The sequence below is a fragment of the Macaca mulatta genome, chromosome 19 (assembly GCF_049350105.2).
Source record: "Macaca mulatta isolate MMU2019108-1 chromosome 19, T2T-MMU8v2.0, whole genome shotgun sequence".
NCBI lineage: Eukaryota > Metazoa > Chordata > Mammalia > Primates > Cercopithecidae > Macaca > Macaca mulatta.
The window spans coordinates 4,764,178-4,787,133 of record NC_133424.1 but is presented as its reverse complement, the minus strand read 5'-3'; the positions used below and the strand labels follow the sequence as shown (position 1 = coordinate 4,787,133).

The 22,956-nt window shown below is 56.8% G+C and overlaps 1 protein-coding gene across 9 annotated transcripts; it reads left to right on the top strand.

Annotated features, from left to right (window-relative positions):
• The first annotated feature begins 4,165 nt into the window (after positions 1 to 4,165).
• Positions 4,166 to 22,144, top strand: DAPK3 (death associated protein kinase 3). Of its 9 annotated transcripts, none has more exons than XM_077976470.1 (10): positions 4,166 to 4,267; positions 4,885 to 5,069; positions 5,454 to 5,609; positions 16,734 to 17,094; positions 17,380 to 17,509; positions 17,830 to 17,875; positions 18,104 to 18,130; positions 19,440 to 19,592; positions 20,510 to 20,555; positions 20,975 to 22,144. In XM_077976470.1, exons 3-10 carry the CDS (start codon positions 5,548 to 5,550, stop codon positions 21,509 to 21,511), a joined length of 1,362 nt encoding a protein of 453 aa, XP_077832596.1. In that variant the 5' UTR covers positions 4,166 to 4,267; positions 4,885 to 5,069; positions 5,454 to 5,547; the 3' UTR covers positions 21,512 to 22,144.
• Positions 22,145 to 22,956: the final 812 nt, after the last annotated feature.

The following is a 22,956-nucleotide window of genomic DNA, read 5'->3' as shown; positions in this document are numbered from 1 at the left end:
CTCCGTTCTGCGTTTTTCACCGTGTCTTCCTAGGAGAGCAGGGCTGCCCAGTACCGGGCTCACCAGAGCCTAGAAGGGGACCCGGGCCCTAGTTAGGTGCAGCCTGGGGCTGCCTCGGTGTGTTAGGTGGAACGTTCTGGAATGGTTGGAATGCCCTACCCCTGTGTCAGAGAAGCAGCTGCCAGCTGCATGGGTCTGCCGAGCATTTGAAGTGCTCAGGGAATTAGCGTGGCAAAGAATTATAAGATGTCACTTTGAATGCATTTGGATGGCCCTGTGGAGTGAGGGGCACCGGATTGAACTTGGCAGACTTCAGCAGCCCTCTGAATTGCTGACAAGCTCACGCGTTCTATCCACCATCAGGATTTTCTATGGTCATCCCAGTCCTGACTAGTTTGCTAGAAATCCATTTGCTTGCTTTGAAACTTTTTTGTGAGATGGAGTCTCTGTTTCCTAGGCTGGAGTGGAATGGCACCATCTGCTTACTGCAACCTACACCTCCTGGGTTCAAGCAGTTCTCCTGCTTCAGGCTTCTGAGTAGCTGGGATTACAGGCGTGTACCACAACGCCCAGCTAATTTTTGTATTTTTAGTAGGGACGGGGGTTTCACCATGTTGTCCAGGATGGTCTCGATCTCTTGATCTTGTGATCTGCCTGCCTTGGCCAACTATAGGCGTGAGCCACTGTGCCCGGCCTTTTAAACAACGTTTTAGAGGCAGAGTCTTGCTGTTTCCAGATGGGTGTAGTGCAATCAGCTCACTGCATCCTCCACCTCCTGGACTCTCCTGCCTCGAACTGCCAAGTAACTGGGACTCCAGGCATGTACCACCATGCCCAGCTAATTTTTATTTTGAGAATTTTGCTGTGGCCTGGTTGGTCTTGAACTCCTGACCTCAAGTGATCTGCCTGCCTCGGCCTCCCAAAGTGCTGGGAATTACAGGTGTGACCCACTGTGGCGTGTTGCCCAGGCTGGTCTCCCTCCTGGACTCAAGCAATCCTCCTGCCTCAGCCTCCCAAAGTGCTGGGATCTCAGGTGTGAGCCACCACACCTCATTTGTTCTCTAAATGGTGCCAAAGATGTGAGGAGGCCTAATCTTGTCAATGCTGGTAAGAAAGTTAACATGATCATTTTCTGCGTGTTTCTGTGTCCTCAGGAAGGCAGGTGGGGACTGCGAAGTAGCACTGTGGGGTTTCTGGCAAAGCAGGGGGCACTCTGGCCCCGCACTGCCGAGGCCAAGCCTCAGCTGAGGCTTTGCCCACATGTAGGTATGCCTGAGGTTTGGCTTCGCTGTTGAATTTGGGCTGTAACTGAACTATGTTTCCCAGCAGTCAGGGAAATTGTAGGCGGCTTGGATTACTGTGTTTTCAGAGTGAGTCTCGCTCTATCGCCCAGGCTGAACTGCAGTGGCGTCATCTCTGCTCACTATAGCTTTTACCTCCGGGTTCAAAGGTTCAAGTAATTCTTGGGCTTCAGCCTCCCGAGTAGCTGGAATTACAGGTGCCTTGTTGCCATGTCTGGCTAATTTCTGTATTTTTAGTTGAGATGGGGTTTCACTGTGTTGGCCAGGGTGGTCTCAAACTCTCGACTGCAAGAGAGCAGCTGCCTCAGCCTCCCGAAGTGCTGGGGTTATAGGTGTGAGCCACCATACCGGGTCCTGTTCTGTTTTTTTTTTTTTTTTTTTTTTTGAGACGGAGTTTCGCTCTGTCGCCCAGGCTGGAGTGCAGTGGTGCGATCTCTGCTCACTACAAGCTCTGCCTCTTGGATTCACGCCATTCTCCTGCCTCAGCCTCCTGAGTAGCTGGGACTACAGGTGCCCGCCACCTCGCCCGGCTAGTTTTTGTTGTAGTTTTTAGTAGAGACAGGGTTTCACCATGTTAGCCAGGATGGTCTCGATCTCCTGACCTCGTGATCTACCCACCTCAGCCTCCCAAAGTACTGGGATTACAGGCGTGAGCTATTGCACTTGGCCTATTCTTTATTTTTATTTTTGATATGGAGTCTCACTGGTCGCCCAGGCTGGAGTGTAGTGGTGTGGTCTCGGCTCACTGCAAGCTCAGCCTCCCGGTTTCACGCCATTCTCCTGCCTCAGCCTCCCGAGTAGTTGGGACTACAGGTGCCCGCCACCACACCTGGCTAATTTTTTTGTATTTTTAGTAGAGACGGGGTTTCACCGTGTTAGCCAGGATGGTCTCGATCTGACCTCATGATCCTCCTGCCTCAGCCTCCCGAAGTGCTGGGATTACAGGTGTGAGCTACCACGCCCAGCCTCTGTTCTTTTTTAATAGTACAAAAGTTAAGGTGGTATGTGGAAGCTGAACTTTTTTTTTAATTTTTTTTTTTTTTTTTTTTTTTTGAGACGGAGTCTGGCTCTGTCGCCCGGGCTGGAGTGCAGTGGTCGGATCTCAGCTCACTGCAAGCTCCGCCCCCCGGGTTTACGCCATTCTCCTGCCTCAGCCTCCCGAGTAGCTGGGACTACAGGCGCCCGCCGCCTCGCCCGGCTAGTTTTTTGTATTTTTTAGTAGAGACGGGGTTTCACCGTGTTAGCCAGGATGGTCTCGATCTCCTGACCTCGTGATCCGCCCGTCTCGGCCTCCAAAAGTGCTGGGATTATAGGCTTGAGCCACCGCGCCCGGCCTTTTTTAAATTTTTTTGAGATAGAGTCTTTGTTGCGCAGGCTGGAGTGCAGTGGCACGATGTCGTCTCACTTCAAGCTCCGCCTCCCGGGTTCATGCCATTCTCCAACCTCAGCCTCCCGAGTAGCTGGGACTACAGGTGCTCGCCACCACACCTGGCTAATTTTTGTATTTTTTAGTGGAGATGGTTTCACCATGTTAGCCAGGATGGTCTCCATCTGACCTCGTGATCCACTGGCCTCGACTTCTCAAAGTGGGATTATGGGTGCGAGCCACCACACCTGACCAACCCATTATATGTTGAAAACGTAAATAAAAAATGTAAAGGCCAGCTTGTGGCTCACACCTGTAATCCCAGCATTTTGGGAGACCGAGGCAGGCGGATCACAGAGATCAAGGATTGCTTGAGCTCAGGAGAGACCAGCCTGGGTGACATGGTGAAAGCCCATCTCTACTAAGAATAGGATAACTAGCTGGGCTTGGTGATGGGCACCTGTAATCCCAGCTACTTGGGAGGCTGAGGCACGGGAATCGTTTGAACGCGGGCGGTGGAGGTTGCAGTGAGCTGGATACCTCCACTGCACTCTTGCCTGGGTGACAGAGTGACACTCTGTCTCAAAAAATTAAGTTACCTCCCAGTGTTGTCAGTTGGCACATACTAAGTCTCAATACAATGCTTGCTGTTATCCTCTTTTTTTTTTTTTTTGAGACGGAGTCTCGCTCTGTCGCCCAGGCTGGAGTGCAGTGGCGCGATCTCGGCCCACTGCAAGCTCCGCCCCCCGGGTTCACGCCATTCTCCTGCCTCAGCCTCCCGAGTAGCTGGGACTACAGGCGCCCGCCACCACGCCCGGCTAATTTTTTTTTGTATTTTTAGTAGAGACGGGGTTTCACCGTGTTAGCCAGGATGGTCTCGATCTCCTGACCTCGTGATCCGCCTCTCTCGGCCTCCCAAAGTGCTGGGATTACAGGCGTGAGCCACCGCGCCCGGCCTGTTATCCTCTATTTTGAGACGAACAGGAGCCCTGTGAATGACAACCCCGGATTGGCCTCATTTGCATTTTAAGTATTTAGAATGTGGGTAACAGTTTTCAGAGGAGGAAACTGCCACATAGGGCCTAAAGCATTCCCGGGGTCCACTCCAGGAGCTGCCATGCGCGCTCAGCCACAGGTGAACCATCCATTCGCGCATCCGGTGCTCTGGGAAGGCAGGAAGCGGGATGCAGGGCTTCAGCTTCACTTCTCTAGCTTCAGCACCAGGGTCAGAGGAGAGGCGGGCGGGGCGATCAAGGGGCCAGAATTCGGCCTTTTTTCCGTCCGCGGCCCAGCGTCGACTGCAGCCAATCAAATCAGGGATGGCGAGTCCTCAGCCAATGGCGAGGCTGCATCCGGGTGCGGGGGGCCGAAAAGGCAGCTGGGGGCGGGGCGTTGAGGTGCGGCGCGAGCGGCGGGCGGATCGGCCAATAGGCGGCGGGAGGACCGGCCAATAGGCGGCGGGATCTGCTTCCCGGGGGCGGGCACTGGCGAGTGTGGTGACGTCGACGCAGGCGCGTCGCGGCGCCGGGGCGCGGGGCTTCTGGAGGAGGCGGCGGTGGCCAGCGAGGCGGCGCCGGCCGTGGACTCCGGACGACTGAGGGTGAGGAGCGGACTCGGGCCGAGACTGAAGGGCTGGGTGGGTTCGGAGCGGCGCTCCGGGGGCCCGCGGAGGACGAGGGAGGGAGAGAACCTGAGGGGCTGGTAGGTTTGGGGACCCATCTGGTTGACTGGGCCGGGGAAGGGGCTCGGCCGGGCCTGCGAGGGGCGTGGCGGCACCAGGGATGCTGGAGCGGAGCCTTAGGGATGGGGAAGGCCTTGGGGGCGGTTCTGCAAAGGTAGCCATTGGGGTCTGCCTAGGGGCTTGTGCGGAGATTTGGGGCGAGAGGGGGTGGAGGACGGTGGAGGACACTCAGATGGTGTCCTTTTTGGAGGCCCGTTTTGGGGGGTAGGGGAGACTGTGGTTGGGGGACTTTGATACATGAAGCGGGGAGGAAGAGGTTAATCTTGCGAGGACGGTGGAGGTCAGCGCCGGAGGGAGGCAAAGTGGGCTTGCAGGAGCGTGGAAGGCGTCGTCCAGTTCCTGGAAAATTCAGAATTGGAGGGAGTCAGAGATGGTTAGGGGTGGGCGGGGGTGTTCCATCGATGAGGTTCTTCAGAGACCTACCGAGGGCAAGGACAAGGGAGGGGTTAAGGTAGTAACTTGAGAATTTTGACCAGAATGGCAGCACTTTGGGAGGCCGAGGTGGGACGATCGCTTGAGCCGTGGAGTTCCAGGCTGCAGTGAGACACGATTGCACCACTGCACTCCAGCCTGGGCGACGGAGCGAGACTCCTTCTCAAAACAACAACAACAAAAAGAAGTAGACTTGAGAACTTCGTTAAGACATTGGCCAGGGAGTATGGTAGCCCTGGGATTTGAGGTTGAGGGGAGCGTGGGGAACGTGCAGGAATGGTGGGGGATTTTGGCTGAGCAGGTTGGGAGAAGTCTAGGAGAGGCAAAGAAAGGCGCCGGCAGCGTCAGGGAAGTCAGAATTATGTGTCTGGAGAGTTTTGTGGGGTGAAGGTGGCCCAGTGGGGCTGTTACTAACCTTTTGAGTGGTTATGGGGCTTTAAAAGAGGTGACATGACAGGACCCAGTCCACTAAACACAGCACCTCTATGAGGAGTCTGGAGCTTCAGAGTGGAGAGGTAGGAGGCTTGTGTTTGGTAGGCAGGTCTGTCCATTAATCTAGGAGAAAAGGGTGGTGTCTCAGTTCCTCACTTCTCTCTTTCCCTGTCTCCTCCAGGGTCACCATTAGGGGACTCCTGAGGTCCTATCTCCAGGCTGCGGTGACTGCACTTTCCCTGGAGTGGAAGCTGCTGGAAGGCAGACCGGCCGACATGTCCACGTTCAGGCAGGAGGACGTGGAGGACCATTATGAGATGGGGGAGGAGCTGGGCAGGTGAGCTGTCCGCCCCCACGGCTGGGCTCCAGGGATAGGAGGGAGGCGCTGTGGGGTTTTCTGAACAGCAACTCTCCTTCCTGTTCTTTATCCTGTATCTTGAGAAGGAATGAGTCAGTACCGTGTGCTGGTGGAACAAATTTGGGCGGTGGAGTCAGACAGCCCTGGCTGTGAATTCCTGCTTGTGAATCGTCAGTTTCCTGTGGGGAGGAAAGTAATTGAGTCTTTACAGCAGCCAATACCGTGCCTGGCATGGGGCACCAGAGCAACAGATGCCAGCTGCTTTTGTTATTAAAAGGTGTGTCTTCTGCCTGGGCAACATAGCAAGACTCCATCTCTACAAAAAATAAAAATGAAAAAAATTAGCCAGGTGTGGTAGCTTATGCCTGTAGTTCCAGCTACTAGGGAAGCTGAGACAGGAGGATGGCTTGAGCCCAGGAGTCGGAGGCTGCAGTGAGCTATGATTGTGCCACCGCACTGCGGCCTGGGCAACACAGTAAAACCCCATTTATTTAAAAAAAAAAAAAATTCTCCGTGTGTGAATCGTCTTTTGTGGGAGGCCCTTGAGTTTTTTCCTAGCTCTTGGATATTTAAAGGAGGGGGAGGGAGGGGCGTGTCTCCCAGCTGCGCCCACACCTCTGTCAATTGTTTAACATTCTTGTGGGAAAAAGCAGAGGTTTCCTCTTCCAGGGAGGCAGCCGATTTCCTGCCTGTCTGGAGCTTGGAGGGTCCCCTGAGACCCCGCCCCCTCCAGACCAGCCAGACACCACTAGGCCCTGCCTCCTTTTGTAGAGCCTCCAACCTTATTTGGTGAGTTTGCTGCTGGCCAGCCTCCCTGGAGCCGCCCCATGATGTCACCAGAAGGGAATGTAAATAACTGAGCTCTGTGTCAGGCTGGGGAGAGTGCTGCGGCCCTTTTGGGATCTTGAGGTCCCTCCTTCAGGAATTTCTTCCCTTAGTGGCAGAGAAGGCACGCCCCCTCCTCCCATAGTGACTTCTCCTGCTTCAGTGTTGAAAATGTGTTAGGACCTCCTGCTAGGGGTTATTTGGCAAAAGTCAGCAAAATTCAGCCAAATTGATTATGTCTATTTCTTTTAACCCGCTGATTTCACCTGTAGGAATTAATTCTTTGGAAAAATGTAAATACATGGATGGAATGACTTAAGACTGGGGTAGTTGCTAGAACAACGTTTACCAGGACAACAGCCTTTTTTTTTTTTTTTTTTTTTTTTTGAGACGGAGTCTCGCTCTGTTGCCCCGGCTGGAGTGCAATGGCCGGATCTCAGCTCCCTGCAAGCTCCGCCTCCCGGGTTCACGCCATTCTCCTGCCTCAGCCTCCCGAGTAGCTGGGACTATAGGCGCCCGCCACCTCGCCCGGCTAGTTTTTTGTATTTTTTAGTAGAGATGGGGTTTCACCGTGTTAGCCAGGATGGTCTCGATCTCCTGACCTCGTGATCCGCCCGTCTCGGCCTCCCAAAGTGCTGGGATTACAGGCTTGAGCCACCGCGCCCGGCCTAATTTTTTTGTATTTTTAGTAGAGACGGGATTTCACCATGTTAACCAGGATGGTCTCGATCTCCTGACCTCATGATGCGCCCGCCTCAGCCTCCCAAAGTGTTGGGATTACAGGTGTGAGCCACCGCACCCAGCCTTTTTTTTTTTTTTTTCTTGACACTGTTTCATTCTGTTGCCTAGGCTGGAGTGCAGTGATAAGATCTCGGCTCACTGCAACCTCGGCCTCCTGGGTTCCGGGTATTCTCCAGCCTCAGCCTCCTGAGTAGCTGGCATTATAGGCGCCTGCCACCACCCCCGGCTAAATTTTGTATTTTTAGTAGAGACGGGGTTTCACCATGTTGGCCAGGCTGGTCTCTAACTCCTGACCTCAGGTGATTTGCTTGCTTTGGCCTCCCAAAGTGCTGGGATTACAGGCGTGAGCCACTGCGCCCTGCTGGGAACAACAGCCTCTTAAATGGCCCCCCCAAACCACTGCATCAGGGCTGGAATAGGATGCAGCTCTTAAAAAGAACCAGGCAAGGCCGGTGTGGTGGCTTCCGTCTGTAATCCTAGCGCTTTGGGAGGCCAGAGCGGGAGGATCGCTTGAGCCCAGGACTTCAAGACTAGCCTGGGTAACATAAATTGAGCCCATCTCTCAAATGAACAGAAATTTATAATTAAAAAAAATATTTAGCCTTCTGTTTTTGCTGTGAAGACTTGGACGTCTGGTGTGTATTTCATGTCACAGTTCTTCCCAGGACTGGCCACACCTCACGGGTTTGACAGCTCTGGGTGGCCAGTGTATGCCGTTCTGAGGGCACTGCTTCAGGTAGTGGTCTGGAACGTTCTCAGAGACACATAAAGTGCAAGATGAAGGCCCAGAATGCAGCATAACGTGCTGTAATTTTTTTTTTTTTTTTTTGAGATGGAGTCTCACTCTGTCGCCCAGGCTGGAGTGCAATGGTGCAATCTCAGCTCATTGCAACCTCTGCTTCCCGGGTTCAAGCGATTCTCACGCCTCAACCTCCTGAGTATCTGGGACTACAGGCGCTTGCCAACACGCCTGGCCAATTTTTTTGTATTTTTATTAGAGATGGGGTTTCAACATATTGGCCAGGCTGGTTTTGAACTCCTGACCTCAAGTGATCTTCCCGTCTTGGCCTCCCAAAGTGCTGGGATTACAGGTGTGAGCCACCACACCCAGCCTAATTTTTTTAAACTGCAAGCACGGACTGCCTGTGCACCCTCATGTCTGCTGTCCTGATTCATTTACTCAGGAGTCAGCGTGCTGCAGCCCGTGGGCCAAACCCAACTGGGGCAAACACTTCTTTTTCCCTGACACTTGATTTTATTTTATTTATTTATTTATTTATTTTTTGAGACGGAGTCTCGCTCTGTCGCCCAGGCTGGAGTGCAGTGGCTGGATCTCAGCTCACTGCAAGCTCCGCCTCCTGGGTTTACGCCATTCTCCTGCCTCAGCCTCCAGAGTAGCTGGGACTACAGGCGCCCGCCACCTCGCCCGGCTAGTTTTTTGTATTTTTTTTTTTTTTTTAGTAGAGACGGGGTTTCACCGTGTTAGCCAGGATGATCTCGATCTCCTGACCTCGTGATCCACCCGTCTCGGCCCCCCAAAGTGCTGGGATTATAGGCTTGAGCCACCGCGCCCGGCCTGACACTTGATTTTATATGGTCTGCAAGCTAGGAATGGTTTGGAATTTTAATTTTTTTTTTTTTTTTTTTTGAGACAGGGTCTCACTTTGTCACCGAGGCTGGAGTATAGTGGTGAGATCTCTGCTTACTGCAGCCTCGACCTCACGGGTTCAAGCAATTCTCCTACCTCAGCCCCCTAAGTAGCTGTAGCCGGGACTACAGGCTCCCGCCACCATGCCACGCCTGGGTAATTTTTTTGTATTTTTTGTGCAGAGGGGGTTTCACCATGTTGGCCAGGCTTGTCTCGAATTCCTGACCTCAGGAGTTTGATCCACCCACCTTGGCCTCCCAAAGTGCTGGGATTACAGGTGTGAGCTACTGTGCCTAGCCCACATTTTTTTTTTTTTTTAAATTGAGTCGGAATCTGGCTCTGTTGCCCAGGCTGGAATGCAGTGACTCGATCTTGGCTCACTGCAACCTCCGCTTCCCAGGTTCAAGCAATTCTCCTGCTTCAGCCTTCCAAGCAGCTGGAATTATAGGCGCCTGCCACCATGCCTGGTCAATTTTTGTATTTTTGGTAGAGATGGGGTTTTGCCATGTTGGCCAGGCTGGTCGCGAACTCCTGACCTCAAATGATCTGCCCGCCTCTGCCTCCCAAAGTGCTGGGATTACAGGCATGAGCCACTGTGCCTGGCCCCAGCCCACACTATTTTTTATTTATTTATTTTTTGAGATGGAGTCTTGCAGTGTCGCCCGGGCTGGAGTGCAATGGCGCGATCTCAGCTCACTGCAGTCTCCATCTCCTTGGTTCAAGCGATTCTCCTTGCCTCAGCCTCCCGAGTAGCTGGGATTATGGACACCCTCCAGCACGCCCGGCTAATTTTTTTGTATTTTTAGTAGAGAAAGGGCTTTCACTATGTTGGCCAGGCTGGTCTCAAACTCCTGACCTCGTGATCTGCCCGCTTTTGCCTCCCAAAGTACTGGGATTTCAGGCGTGAGCCACCGTGCCCGGCTTCCCAGCCCACATTTTTAAACATCACAAACCCTATCAGTAGAAATCGTCAGTGTATAGGCCACGCTTGGGCCGTGTCTGGGCTGTGGCAGGCACTTAAGAAGTGGTTTGGGGCCGGGCGCGGTGGCTCAAGCCTGTAATTCCAGCACTCTGGGAGGCCGAGGCGGGCGGATCACGAGGTCAGGAGATCAAGACCATCCTGGCTAACAGGATGAAACCCCGTCTCTACTAAAAAAAAATACAAAAAACTAGCCGGGCGAGGTGGCGGGTGCCTGTAGTCCCAGCTACTCGGGAGGCTGAGGCAGGAGAATGGCGTAAACCCGGGAGGCGGAGCTTGCAGTGAGCTGAGATCCGGCCACTGCACTCCAGCCTGGGCGACAGAGCGAGACTCCGTCTCAAAAAAAAAAAGAAAAGAAGTGGTTTGGGAGTGATACCTGAGACCATCATTGAGGAGGGCTTGCTGTGTCCCCACCTGCGCTGGGGGCCAGGGAAGTTACAGAGAAGCGAAGCAGGTGGGCTCGGCTCTCGGAGTTTCTTTCCTGGTTGGGGAGATAAGCACCTGTAGAGTTCCACCTGTAGAGGAACTGAGAGCATGCTGGTGGCCTTGCCTCTATGGGGCAAGTCCGTCTGTGGCCAGCGAGACCGGGAGCTGTTGGAGGTGGGCGGCTGTGGTCTGGTGTTGCTGTAGGAGGACTCAGTGGCAGAACCTGAAATCCCGTTGGCAATAGCAAAACAGGGAAAGGCGTGGTTTACGGAACCGGGGAGTCCAGGTGTGCGGTGGCCGCAGGTGCGGCTGGGTGCTGGTGTGTGCAGTGCCCTGTGTCCCCCGGGCCGAGGTCCACTCCAGCGTGGAGGAGGCGCCCTGGCAGAGTGAGTGACAGGGCTTACGTGCCACCCGCAGTGCCTGGTGGCTCCCCTCTCCTGGCCTGATCTGTTCTTAGGCAGCATTCTACATGGTGGCCCCTGCCTCGAGCCCGAATCCCAGCCCAGCAGAGGGAGAGAGAGAGGCTCTCTTCCGGGCAGGCGTTCCGAGCCGTGTGGACTGGATCGGTCTCTTTGGGCTGGGGGGTGTGGTTTTCTGTTTGCCCAGGTCCAGTCATGTCCCCTTCCACCCCTTTCCTGGACCACTGAGTCCCACGGACTGGGAGTGAGCAGTAAAGGCTGCCCTGGTACAGCTGGGTCTATTAGGAGACTGGGTGGAGCTGGGAGCTGGGCAGGCAGAAGCCCAGTGCCCAGCCCCAGGTGCCCGCTTCCTGTGAGAGCACCTGGGCTTTGGAGCCTGCAGCACCTGTTGTGAAGGTTTGAATCCTCCCGCCGCTGGCTGACTGCATGTCCTCGGGCTAGTTGCCTTCCTTTTCTCAGCCTCAGTTTCTTTAAAATGCGAATAGTGGCCAGGTGCAGTGGCTCCACCTGTAATGCCAACATTTTGGGGGGGTGGAGTGGGAGGATCTCCTGAGGTCAGGAGTTCCAAACCAGCCTGGGCAATACAGCAAGATCTTGTCTCTACAAAAAATAGAATGAATAAATTAGGTGTGGCAGCATGTGCCTGTAGTCCCACCTACTTGGGAGGGATCGCTTGAGCCCAGGAGTTAGAGACCAGCGTGGGCAACAGAGTGAGACCTCATCTTTACAAAAAGAAAAAAAAAATTAACTGGGTGTGGTGGTGTGTGCCTGTAGTCCAAGCTGCTTGAGAGGCCGAGGCAGGAGGATTGCCCGAGCCCAGGAGGTCGAGGCTGCAGTGAGCCATGAATGAACTGCTGCACTCCAGCCTGAGCAACAGAACCAGACCCTGTCTCAAAAAAACAAAAAAAAAGGGTGGGTCTGGCCCTTGCTTTGTAGGGTTAACTCGGAGACGGATGGAAATGACACCAAGACAGCCTGGAACTCAGACCCTCCAGTGATCAGACCCTCCAGTGGACCAGATCAGCCCTGGGCGGTGGGGGGGGAAGCGTGGACCAGATCAGCCCCGGGTGGGGAGGAAGCGTGGACCGGATCAGCCCTGCAGTGGGGGAGGAAGCGTGGACCGGATCAGCCCCGGGTGGGGAGGAAGCGTGGACCGGATCAGCCGTGGGTGGGGAGGAAGCGTGGACCGGATCAGCCCTGCAGTGGGGGAGGAAGCGTGGACTGGATCAGCCCCGGGTGGGGAGGAAGCGTGGACCGGATCAGCCCTGCAGTGGGGGAGGAAGCGTGGACCGGATCAGCCCCGGGTGGGGAGGAAGCATGAACCGGCTCTGCCCTGCAGTGGGGAGGAAGCGTGGACTGGATCAGCCCTGGGGGGGAGGAAGCGTGGACTGGATCCGTCCTGGGTAGGGAGGAAGCATGGACTGGATCCTCCCTGCAGTGGGGTGGAAGCGTGGACTGGATCGCCCTGGGTGGGGAGGAAGCGTGGACCAGATCAGCCCTGGGTGGGGAGGAAGCGTGGACTGGATCAGCCCTGGGTAGGGAGGAAGCGTGGACTGGATCCTTCCCGCAGTGGGGAGGAAGCGTGGACCAGATCAGCCCTGGGTGGGGAGGCAGTGTGGACCGGATCCGCCTTACAGTCGGGGAGACAGTGTGAACTGGATCCGCCCAGGGTTGGGGGGCAGTGTGGACCGGATCTGCCCTGCAGTCGGGGAGGCAGTGTAGACTGGATCTGCCGTGGGTGGGGAGGCAGTGTGGACCGGATCTGCCCTGTAGTGGGGGAAGAAGCGTAGACTGGATCAGCCGGGGGTGGGGAGGAAGTGTGGACCTGGTGGCCCAGAGGCTGGCCTCCCCCATATTCTCAGCCTGGGGCTCTTACGTGGGTGACTGTGATAAGCCCTCAGGTTCAGAGGCATGAGTGAGCTGGGATTCCGTTCTGAGCAGTACTTCATGTCTCCTAACTTTTATTGTTGATTGACTTTGGACTAGCTGCTGGAAATCACCACTGTTAACAGGGCTGGGAGCAAAGCAGAGCCACGTCCGCTCACCTTTGGACCACAGGCTACTGCTGACCCGACTCACTGGGGGTGAAGGAGCATGGACACGCTTCTTTTGCGCCTGTGTGTGTGTGCTAATTATGTTTTGTAGAGATAGGGTCTCACTGTGTTACACCCAGTCTGGACTCGAACTCCTGACCTCAAGTGATCCTCCCATCTCAGCCTCCCAAAGTGTTTGGATTACAGGCATAAGCCTCTGCACCCAGCCTCCTCTTTATTTTTTAGTTCAGGTTGGAATAACACTAGAGGGATAAAATCTGCGTGTTTAAAAAGGAGGCAACCCGGCCAGGCGTGGTGGCTTATGCCTGTAATCCCAGCACTTTCGGAGGTCAAGGTAGGCAGATCACTTGAGGTCAGGAGTTTGAGACCAGCCTGGGCAACCTGGTGAAACCCCATCTGCACTAAAAATATAAAAATTAGCCGGGCGTGGTGGTGCACGCCTGTAATCCCAGCTACTTGAGAGGCTGAGGCAGGAGAATCACTTGAACTCAGGAGGCAGAGGTTGCAGTGAGCCGAGATCGCACCACTGCACCCCAGCCTGGGTGACAGAGTGAGACTCTGTCTCAAAAATAAATAAATGAATAAATAAATAAATAAAGAGGCAACACATCCAGATATTCCGAGTTCTTGGCACGCGGGTACCACTGGATTTGGATGCTGTGGCCGTGGGAGTCCTCCTGCGATAGGAGGTGGAAGTATTACCGTCAGCCTGGTGGGTGCAGGCAGAGGGAAAGGAGGAAGGAGCTCCAGGTGCAGGGAGTGCTACAGCAAGGACGGCACCAGGGTGGGAGCAGAATGTACGCAGGGGATGTTGTGTTGCAGGCGGCCTGGGCCGGGTGGGCCGAGTCTGAGGGAGCAGAATGTATGCAGGGGACGTCGTGTTGCACGCAGCCTGGGCCGGGTGGGCCGAGTCTGATGAGGACTGCCTCGCTTTCCTCCCACCTCTGCCCTTGGCTGTCAGCGTGAGGCTCCTGCAGCCGCTGTAACAAACCCCACAAGTGAGTGCCCTGGATGACCATGGCTTCCCTCGGGGGTTCCGAGTCTACCGTGGACCCACAGGGCTGGGCCCTCCTGGAAGCTCCAGGGGGGAATTCGGTTCCCACCTTTCCCAGAGTCTAGAGGCACCTGCTTGGCTCTCGGGGACTCCTTCCTTCCCCTTCACAGCCACAGCTCAGCCTCTTCCAGTCTCTCTCTGACTCTCATCTCACGAGGATGCTACGAGGACACTGGGCGCCGGATTACCCAGGATGCTCTCCCGTCTCCAGATCCTTAACCTCATCCCATCTGCCGAGCCCCTTCTGCTGTTAAGACGCCATCTTGGCAGGTCCCAGGGGTTAGCATGTGGATGATGTCTTTGAAGGGGCTGTTATGTTTAGTCTCCCCCATGATCAGTAATAATTGGGCACCTCCCCTTGCCCATCTCAAATGTCCCTGCCTCTGACCCCCGGCGTGCAGAGCATGTCCCTGGTGGCCCGCCATGGGAGTTGTTACCAGCACACCCTGACCTGGGTCTCCTGGAGGTGCAGTGAGCACACACTGTTTATCTGTGGCCCTCCATGCTGCTGGGACGTGAGGCCCGGAAGGACAGGCCCACGCCCAGCCCATGGCAGCGACTCCAGCGCCTGGAGCAGGGCTTAGGCCTTTTGTGTCTGGCGTGATGTCCTCAAGGTTCCTCCATGCTGTGGCCCGTCGTGGGGCTTGTTCCTGTTCGTGGCTGGCTCGGGCTCCGGTGTGTGGATGGGCCACCCTGTGTTGACCATGCTTCCGCTGACGGGCGTTTGAGCTGTCTCCACCCGCGGCTGCTGTGGCGGTGCTGCTGTGAGCGTCCCTGTGGAAGTTACCGCGTGGACGTGTGTGTGCGTTTCTTGTGGAGATCCCGGGAGTGGAATTGTGGGTTACGTGGAAACTCCGTGTTGAAGCTTCCGAGGGGCCAGGCTGTTTCCACAGCTCCACCCGGGCGCGTGCGGCTCCGGCCCCACATCCTCACTCTGGTCTCTTGTCTCGTGAACATGCGTGTTTCTTTCCCTCTGTACGCTGAGTAGGGAGCTCTTTCGAGGTCAGTGGCATAGATTTACGAAAATGGTGAAATGAATTCTGCGGTGACTAGTTTGGTCAGGATGGAACTGCAGCAAATAAAAAGCAAACCCTCCCTCTGTGCGCGCGCCCTCAACCCCCCTCCTGGGGGACCTGCTGCGGACAGGCTGCTGTGTAGCCTCGGGACCCTTCTGACGAAAAAGACCGTGTTCTCCGCCTCACGGAGTGGGTGACGTCACGAAGGTCTCTTCTTGTCCACACGTAAAGAGCTGGCCTATTCTTTCTTGTGACTGAGTAAAATTCCCCTGGATTAATCCAAATCTCTCCCAGTTCCCGTTTATTTCTTTTCAGTTATTTGTCTGGAAATGAGTGCCTCTCTTTTTTTTTTTTTTTTTTTTTTTTAGAGACAAAGTCTCACTCTGTCGCCCAAGCTGAAGGGTGGTGGTGCGATCACAGCTCACTACAGCCTTGAATTCCTGGGCTCAAGTGCTTCTGTCTCAGCCTGCCGAGCAGCTGGGACTGCAGGTGCACCACACACCTTGCTCTTTGTTTGTTTTTTTGAGACAGAGTCTCGCTCTGTTGCCTAGTCTGGAATGCGATGGCGTGATCTCAGCTCACTGTAACCTCCGCCTCCTGGGTTCAAGCAATTCTCCTATCTCAGCTTCCCAAGTCACTGGGACTACAGGCGCCCACCACCATGCCTGGCTAATTTTGTATTTTTATAGTAGAGACAGGGTTTCACCATGTTGGCCAGGCTGGTCTTGAACTCCTGTCCTCAAGTGATCCGCCCGCCTTGACCTCCCAAAGTGTTGGGATTACAAGCATGAGCCACTGTGCCTGGTCACCTTGCTTATTTTTTTAAATTTATTTTTATTATTTTTATTTATTTATTTATTTATTTTTTTGACACGGAGTCTCGCTCTGTCGCCCAGGCTGGAGTGCAGTGGCCAGATCTCAGCTCACTGCAAGCTCCGCCTTCCGGGTTTACGCCATTCTCCTGCCTCAGCCTCCTGAGTAGCTGGGACTACAGGCGCCGCCACCTCGCCCGGCTAGTTTTCTGTGTTTTTTTTTTCAGTAGAGACGGGGTTTCACCGTGTTAGCCAGGATGGTCTCAATCTCCTGACTTCGTGATCCGCCCGTCTCAGCCTCCCAAAGTGCTGGGATTACAGGCTTGAGCCACTGCGCCCGGCCTTTGCTTATTTTTTAGTATTTCTTTTTTGTAGGGATGGGGTCTCACTGTGTTGCCCAGGCTGGTCTCAAACTCCTAGGCTCAAGCTATCCTCCCTCATCAGCCTCCCAGAGTGATAGAATTACGGGTGTGAGCCACTGCACCTGGCTCAGTTCTCTCTTTATTTTTTAAATTTACTTTTATTTTTTTGAGACAGGGTCTTGCTGTGTTGCCCAGGCTGGAGTGCAGTGGCGCCATCTCAGCTCACTGCACCCTCTGCCTCCCGGGTTCAAGCGATTCTCCTGCCTCAGCCTTCTGAGTAGCTGGGATTACAGGCGCCCGCCACCAAGCCCAGTTAATTTTTTGTATTTTTGGTAGAGGCGGGGTTTCACCATGTTGGCCAGGCTGGTCTTGAACTCCTGAGCTCAAGTCATCGGCCCGCCTGGAACTCCCAAAGTGCTGGGACGACAGGCCTGAGCCACCGTGACTGGTCCCCCCTCAGTTCCCTCTTGATATGCATTGAACTCTTCGTTCTTTCACTTTTCAATAATATGCTGGTGCCATATGGTGAGTGCTGGCTCTGCACTCGCCTCCGCACACCTGCTGGGCATAGCCCTGTGATGGGTGGGAACGCTGCGTCTGATGGTGTGGGACTCTGGGGAATTGCTCTTTGAGAAGGCGTGGAGTCTGCTCCCCTGCAGCGACTGGCTCATGTCTTTCGATGTGCCTGGTGCAGGGCTGCGCCCAGAGGAGCAGGTGGAGGTGGCGGGGAGCCAGCCACCCCCACTCACTCACTCCCCTTCCTCCAGCGGCCAGTTTGCGATCGTGCGGAAGTGCCGGCAGAAGGGAACGGGCAAGGAGTACGCGGCCAAGTTCATCAAGAAGCGCCGCCTGTCATCCAGCCGGCGCGGGGTGAGCCGGGAGGAGATCGAGCGGGAGGTGAACATCCTGCGGGAGATCCGGCACCCCAACATCATCACCCTGCACGACATCTTCGAGAACAAGACGGACGTAGTCCTCATCCTGGAGCTGGTCTCTGGCGGGGAGCTCTTCGACTTCCTGGCGGAGAAGGAGTCGCTCACGGAGGACGAGGCCACTCAGTTCCTCAAGCAGATCCTGGACGGCGTCCACTACCTGCACTCCAAGCGCATTGCGCACTTTGACCTGAAGGTGAGCCCCGTGGGGCCGGCCAGTGTGGGGGCGGGGAAGAGCCTGGAGAGCACCTCTTGCGTGTGGGGGTGAGGGTGGGGGGAGCTTGGGAGCGTGGGGGTGAGAGTGGGGGGTGTGTGGGGGTCAGGTTGGGGGGAGCATGGGGGTGAGGTGGGGAGCGTGGGGGTGAGGTTGTGGGGAGCATGGGGGTGAGAGTGGGGGCTGCATGGGGGTGAGGTTAGGGGGAGCGTCGGGGTGAGGTTGGGGGAGGCCCGTGCTTTCCCGCTGAGCCCCCTCCCGCCCCAGCCGGAAAACATCATGCTGCTGGACAAGAACGTGCCCAACCCACGCATCAAGCTCATCGACTTCGGCATCGCGCACAAAATCGAGGCGGGGAATGAGTTCAAGAACATCTTCGGCACCCCAGAGTTTGTGGGTGAGGCCCTGCCCAGTGGGCAGCCCAGCCTGGGGAGGGTGGTCTGGGGCTGCCTGCTGGGCATGGGGTGGGTCATGCCCGGCGCCAGCTGCCGCTTCCATAGCCCTGAGGCTGCCCCTCTTGGGCCCGGCATTGCAGGAGGTCAGGGCCTCCGTTTGGTGCAGCCCAGCTGTCCTACCGTCAGGCCCTGAGGGCCAGCTCTGCCGCATTCCTGCCCCAAGGGCTGTGATGTGTTGAGCCTTGACCCCGTGCCTGTGTCGTGAGCCTCTTCCTTGGCCCGTGTGTCCCCAGTGCCTGATCCACATCTCCCTGTTCTGCAGCCCCAGAGATTGTGAACTATGAGCCGCTGGGCCTGGAGGCGGACATGTGGTGAGTGTGCCACCCCCTCCCCCGGGCCTCCCTGCTGTCCTGGAGCGCAGGCCAGCGCTGCAGCTGGGGATGAAGCGGGGCCTTGCTGCTGCTCGAGTATGGGGGGACCATTGCCCTAGAACAGGGGCTCTGGACGCCCTCGTCCTAGGAGGGCAGGCGGGGCCCTGCACTGGGAGGGGAGGCGGCCCCACACCGCACTGACCTCTTCCTCTTGTCTGTCCCCAGGAGCATCGGCGTCATCACCTACATCCTGTGAGTACCTGGTGGGGGCCCCTCAGCTGTGCAGCACAGCTGGCACGGGTCCCGGGCTCCGTGTGTTTCATGCGGATGCTGGGGTTCCCCAGCCTGGCTGTGACCCATCACGGGTGCTCAGGGTATACCGGGTGAACGGATGAGTGATTCTCTGTGGCTGCTGTTCCAGAGGCTTCTGAAGAGTTCTGAAGGCAGGACGCTCACAGAGCACCTGAGCAGGCCCCGGGTTCGGGGGTGTGTATGCTCCTGTCCCTGCTGCTGCTAGGGAGGCCAGCCTCCTCAAAGTGCAAGGAAGGGACCTGGCCCCAGGCTGGGTTTTGACTCCTCCCTGGGCCACACATGGGCCTGCCGTTGTTTATTATTTTTATTTGTTGAGACGGGGTCTTAGCTGTTGCCCAGGCTGGAGTGCTGTCCTAGCTCACTGCAGCCTGCACCTCCCAGGCTTAAGCAGTCCTCCCACCTCAGCCTCCCGAGTACCTGGGACTACATGTGCACACCACCATGCTCGGCTTTTATTTATTTATTTATTTTAACGGAGTTTCACTCTTGTTGCCTAGGCTGGAGGGCAGTGGTGCGATCTCGGCTGTGGACTGCAACCCCCATCTCCCGGGTTCAAGTGATTCTCCTGCCTCAGTCTCGAGTAGCTGGGATTACAGGTGCCCATCACCACACCCAGCTAATTTTTGTATTTTTAGTAGAGACGGGGTTTCACCATGTTGGTCAAGGCTGGTTTTGAACTCCTGACCTCAGGTGATCTGCCCGCCTCGGCCTCCCAAAGTGCTGGGATCACAGGTGTGAGCCACCATGCCCGGCTGGCTAATTTTTTTTTTTTTTTCTTTTTTTTTTGAGACGGAGTTTTGCTCTTGTTGCCCAGCATCAGGCTGGGAGGCAGACGCTGTCGGGCCCTCTTGCTGCCGGGCTGTTGACCTTGATCTCTTGGCTAAGGTGTTGTCAGCTTGGGCTCCCCCCTGCAGTTACCCTCCTCCCCTCGGCGTTCCTGAGGACTGGGGTCTTTCGGGTCCTGCATCTGCACAGATACTTCGAATCTCCAAGGAGACCCTGCCCGTTCATTGCTGCTGCTGTCAGTGTCAGGGTGTGGGGGTGGATTTTGAATGCCTATTGGGTGGTGGCTGGGATCGTTGCGGGAAGATTCTAGGGGCTCAGGAATGTGAGTGGCCCAGGCCCCTGCTGTCAGCCTGTCGTCTGTGCTCTGCCTGTCGTGGGCAGAACGGAGTTGGGGGCAGCCGGGGAGGTGGCACGGTTGTGGTGGGACCCCAGGACCCCACTGAACCCCGTGCCCGTCTCACAGCCTGAGCGGTGCATCCCCGTTCCTGGGCGAGACCAAGCAGGAGACGCTCACCAACATCTCAGCCGTGAACTATGACTTCGACGAGGAGTACTTCAGCAACACCAGTGAGCTGGCCAAGGACTTCATTCGCCGGCTGCTCGTCAAAGATCCCAAGTACGAGGGGCCAGCAGAGGGCACGGGGTGGGACATGGGACACGGGCCCACTCCACCCATGGAGGCTGCAGGGGACTCTCCTCCCAGCGCCACCTCCCTGCGGCTGGGCATCAGACATGGCTTCGCTCTTGGGCTGGAGAGAGGAAACTGATGGCGCAGGTTGGCCATTGCCATGGTTTTTCCTTGAGACGGAGTCTCGCTCTGTCACCTAGGCTGGAGTGCAGTGGTGCGATCTCAGCTCACTGCAGCCTCCGCCTCCCGGGTTCAGGATATTCTCCCATGTCAGCCTCCTGAGTAGCTGGAATTACAGGTGCCCGCCACCACACCTGGCTAATTGTTGTATTTTTAGTAGAGACGGGGCTTCACCGTGTTGCCCAGGCTGGTCTTGAGCTCCTGACCTCCAGTGATTTGCCCGCCTTGGCCTCCCAAAGTTCTGGAATTGCAGGCGTGACACACTGTGTCTGGCTGCTTGCCGTGTATTTAACAAACTTTTAGTTGCCAGTGTGTAAAATAAGGTTCCATGTAAAATTCCAGGTGACTTGTTTTCCTGTAAACACTTAGAATCCTGGCAGTGCTGAGCCCTCACTCATAGGGCCTTCCTGGGCCTCCCCTGACCTCCCCGGGCCTCCCTGGGTGTCCCCAGGCCTCCCCAGACCCCCAGACCTCCCTGGGCCTCCCCGGCCACCCAGCCTCTCTCTCGGGCACCTGGGTTTGCTACTCCAGCCTGAAGTCTCGGCTCTCTCCACCGTCCCCCAGATAACCCTGCGCTCCCTGAAGTCCCCTTGTTCAGCTCCTGTGGTTGGCTGAGCAGAGGCTGGGGGGGACTTTAGGGCTTTTGGGGGTCCTGGGAGTCAGTCATCCGCGGGAGGACGGGACAGATGGTGCAGGTGTAACTAACCAGGGCAGGGGTCTTCCAGGCAGAGAATGACCATTGCCCAGAGCCTGGAACATTCCTGGATTAAGGTAAGTGGAGCGGGGGGAGTTCCCTGGGCTTCCCGCCTTGGCCTTCTCACTGGGGTCCGGATGGCCTTCAGCATTTAAGGCTTGTGGATGTGACAAACCCCAGTGGCTGGGAAGGGTCCCCAGAGGAGTGGGCCTGGGTGGTGGGGGTCGGGTCCTGGGCGTGGGACATGTGGCACCCGACAGACCTGGTGGCGTCCTCGGCTGGTGTGTGTCCAGCAGGGCTGAGACTCCCAGGGCCAGGGCTGCAACGTTTTTCTCGAGGGAGCACTTTTGGCTTGGCATTGGGCCGGGCAGTCTCTGTCATGAGGCGTTGACTCGGCTGCCGGATGAGCCCCTGAACCTCAGTTCACACTGGCAGGCGGGGGCTGGCAGGGCTGGGTGGCGTCGCGGGGACCCCCTCAGGCCTCCCTCCCTCCTAGGCCATCCGGCGGCGGAACGTGCGTGGCGAGGACAGCGGCCGCAAGCCCGAACGGCGGCGCCTGAAGACCACGCGTCTGAAGGAGTACACCATCAAGTCGCACTCCAGCATGCCGCCCAACAACAGCTACGCCAACTTCGAGCGCTTCTCCAAGGTGCTGGAGGAGGTGGCGGCGGCCGAGGAGGGCCTGCGTGAGCTGGAGCGAAGCCGGCGGCTCTGCCATGAGGACGTGGAGGCGCTGGCCGCCATCTACGAGGAGAAGGAGGCCTGGTACCGCGAGGAGAGCGACAGCCTGGGCCAGGACCTGCGGCGGCTGCGGCAGGAGCTGCTCAAGACCGAGGCACTCAAGCGGCAGGCGCAGGAGGAGGCCAAGGGCGCGCTGCTGGGGACCAGCGGCCTCAAGCGCCGCTTCAGCCGCCTGGAGAACCGCTACGAGGCGCTGGCCAAGCAGGTGGCCTCCGAGATGCGCTTCGTACAGGACCTGGTGCGCGCCCTGGAGCAGGAGAAGCTGCAGGGCGTGGAGTGCGGGCTGCGCTAGGCCTACTGGGATGGGCCAGGCCCCAGGACAGCTGGAGCTCGGCCTTCGGTGGGGGCGCTTACTTGGACGCTGCTCCTCCTGTCCCGTTCCAGCCCTTGTACACCGCCCCCAGGCTGGAGGCGGAGTGGGAAGAGCTGGAGGGCAAGGGTGGGTGTGGGACGGGGCTGCTTCTCTGCACAGCCTCCAAGCCGGCCTTCACCTTCGCTCCTGCATCATCAATGACGCTGGGACCCTCCAGGCAGCGTGGCCTCTGGCGCTGTGAGGGTTGGGACCCAGGATGGGACTGGCTACCGAGGCACAGCGGCCGTCCGAATGCAGCCCTGGCCCAGGCCCAGGCCTGGGGGAGGGTTTGCGGGCAGTTCGGCGGGGTGCTGCCCGCTGCTGCCACTGGCCCAGGAGGAGGTCGTGGGACAGCGAGGGTGGGGTAGACGGCGGACAGGCAGTCCCCACACTTCTGGGTGGCGCCGGGCTTGGTGGGGTCTTCTACCATGTGCCCTCCTTGCCCAGGTCGGTTCCCTGGATGTGGGGTCTTCTGCTGCGGACTCCTCCGCGAGCCCCGTCCTGGCGCATGTGCAGGCCTAGACAAGAGCGGCCCTGTGCAGCCAAGAGAAATAAAACACCGGCTTCCAGATACGCAGCGTGTTGTGTGCTTCAGACCTTGGCAGGGGATAAGCAGCCTTTGGCCTCCGGGGATGTGCCCTCCGAGGCTTTCATGTTTGTCTGTGTTCCCTGCCTGCCGCTGTGCTCCTTGGGAAGAAGGGGACAAAGTTGGGTGGCCTCGCAGACCCTCACGGTATCCTGGGAGCTGCTGCATCTTGGTCTCTGGCACCCCTGGGTGTTTGGATTGCAATGAGATGGAAGCTCCAGGCCGCCGAGGTGGATCAGAGCCATTTCTTGTCCTTTTGCGCCTTACCAAATGCTGCTGTGTCCCACGTGGGAGCCCCTGCCCCGCCTGGAGCCACAGGCCAGTGGCCTTGGAGGAGCAGGCTCAGCACAGCCACTGGGTCTCACTCACACGTGGTTTCAGAGAGTGCCCCACCCTGCTCGGCCTTCCTGAGGAGGTTTGTTTTTTTTTTTTTTTGAGATGGAGTCCCGCCCTGTCGCCCGCTGGAGTGCAGTGGTGTGATCTCGGCTCACTGTAACCTCCGCCTCCTGGATGCAAGTGGGTCTCCTGCCTCAGCCTCCCAAGTGGCTGGGATTATAGGCGTGCATCACCACACGTGGCTAATTTTTGTCTTTTGTTTTTGTTTGAGATGGAGTTTTGCTCTTGTTGCCCAGGCTGGAGTGCAATGGCACGATCTTGGCTCACTGCAACCTCCACCTCCCAGGTTCAGGCGATTCTCCTGCCCCAGCCTTCCAAGTAGCTGGGGTTACAGGCATGTGCCACCACGCTGGGCTAATTTTGTATTTTTAGTAGAGGCAGGGTTTTACCATGTTGGCCAGGC

What these genes read in the sequence shown, in the direction of transcription:
- DAPK3 (XM_077976466.1), top strand. Translation starts at nt 5,585, where the DNA reads ATGAGATGGGGGAGGAGCTGGGCAGGTGAGCTGTCCGCCCCCACG. An exon ending in TTGCGCACTTTGACCTGAAG is followed by an intron (nt 17,095 to 17,379) that starts GTGAGCCCCGTG and finishes CTCCCGCCCCAG; the next exon opens with CCGGAAAACATCATGCTGCT. An exon ending in GGCCTGGAGGCGGACATGTG is followed by an intron (nt 17,879 to 18,103) that starts GTGAGTGTGCCA and finishes GTCTGTCCCCAG; the next exon opens with GAGCATCGGCGTCATCACCT.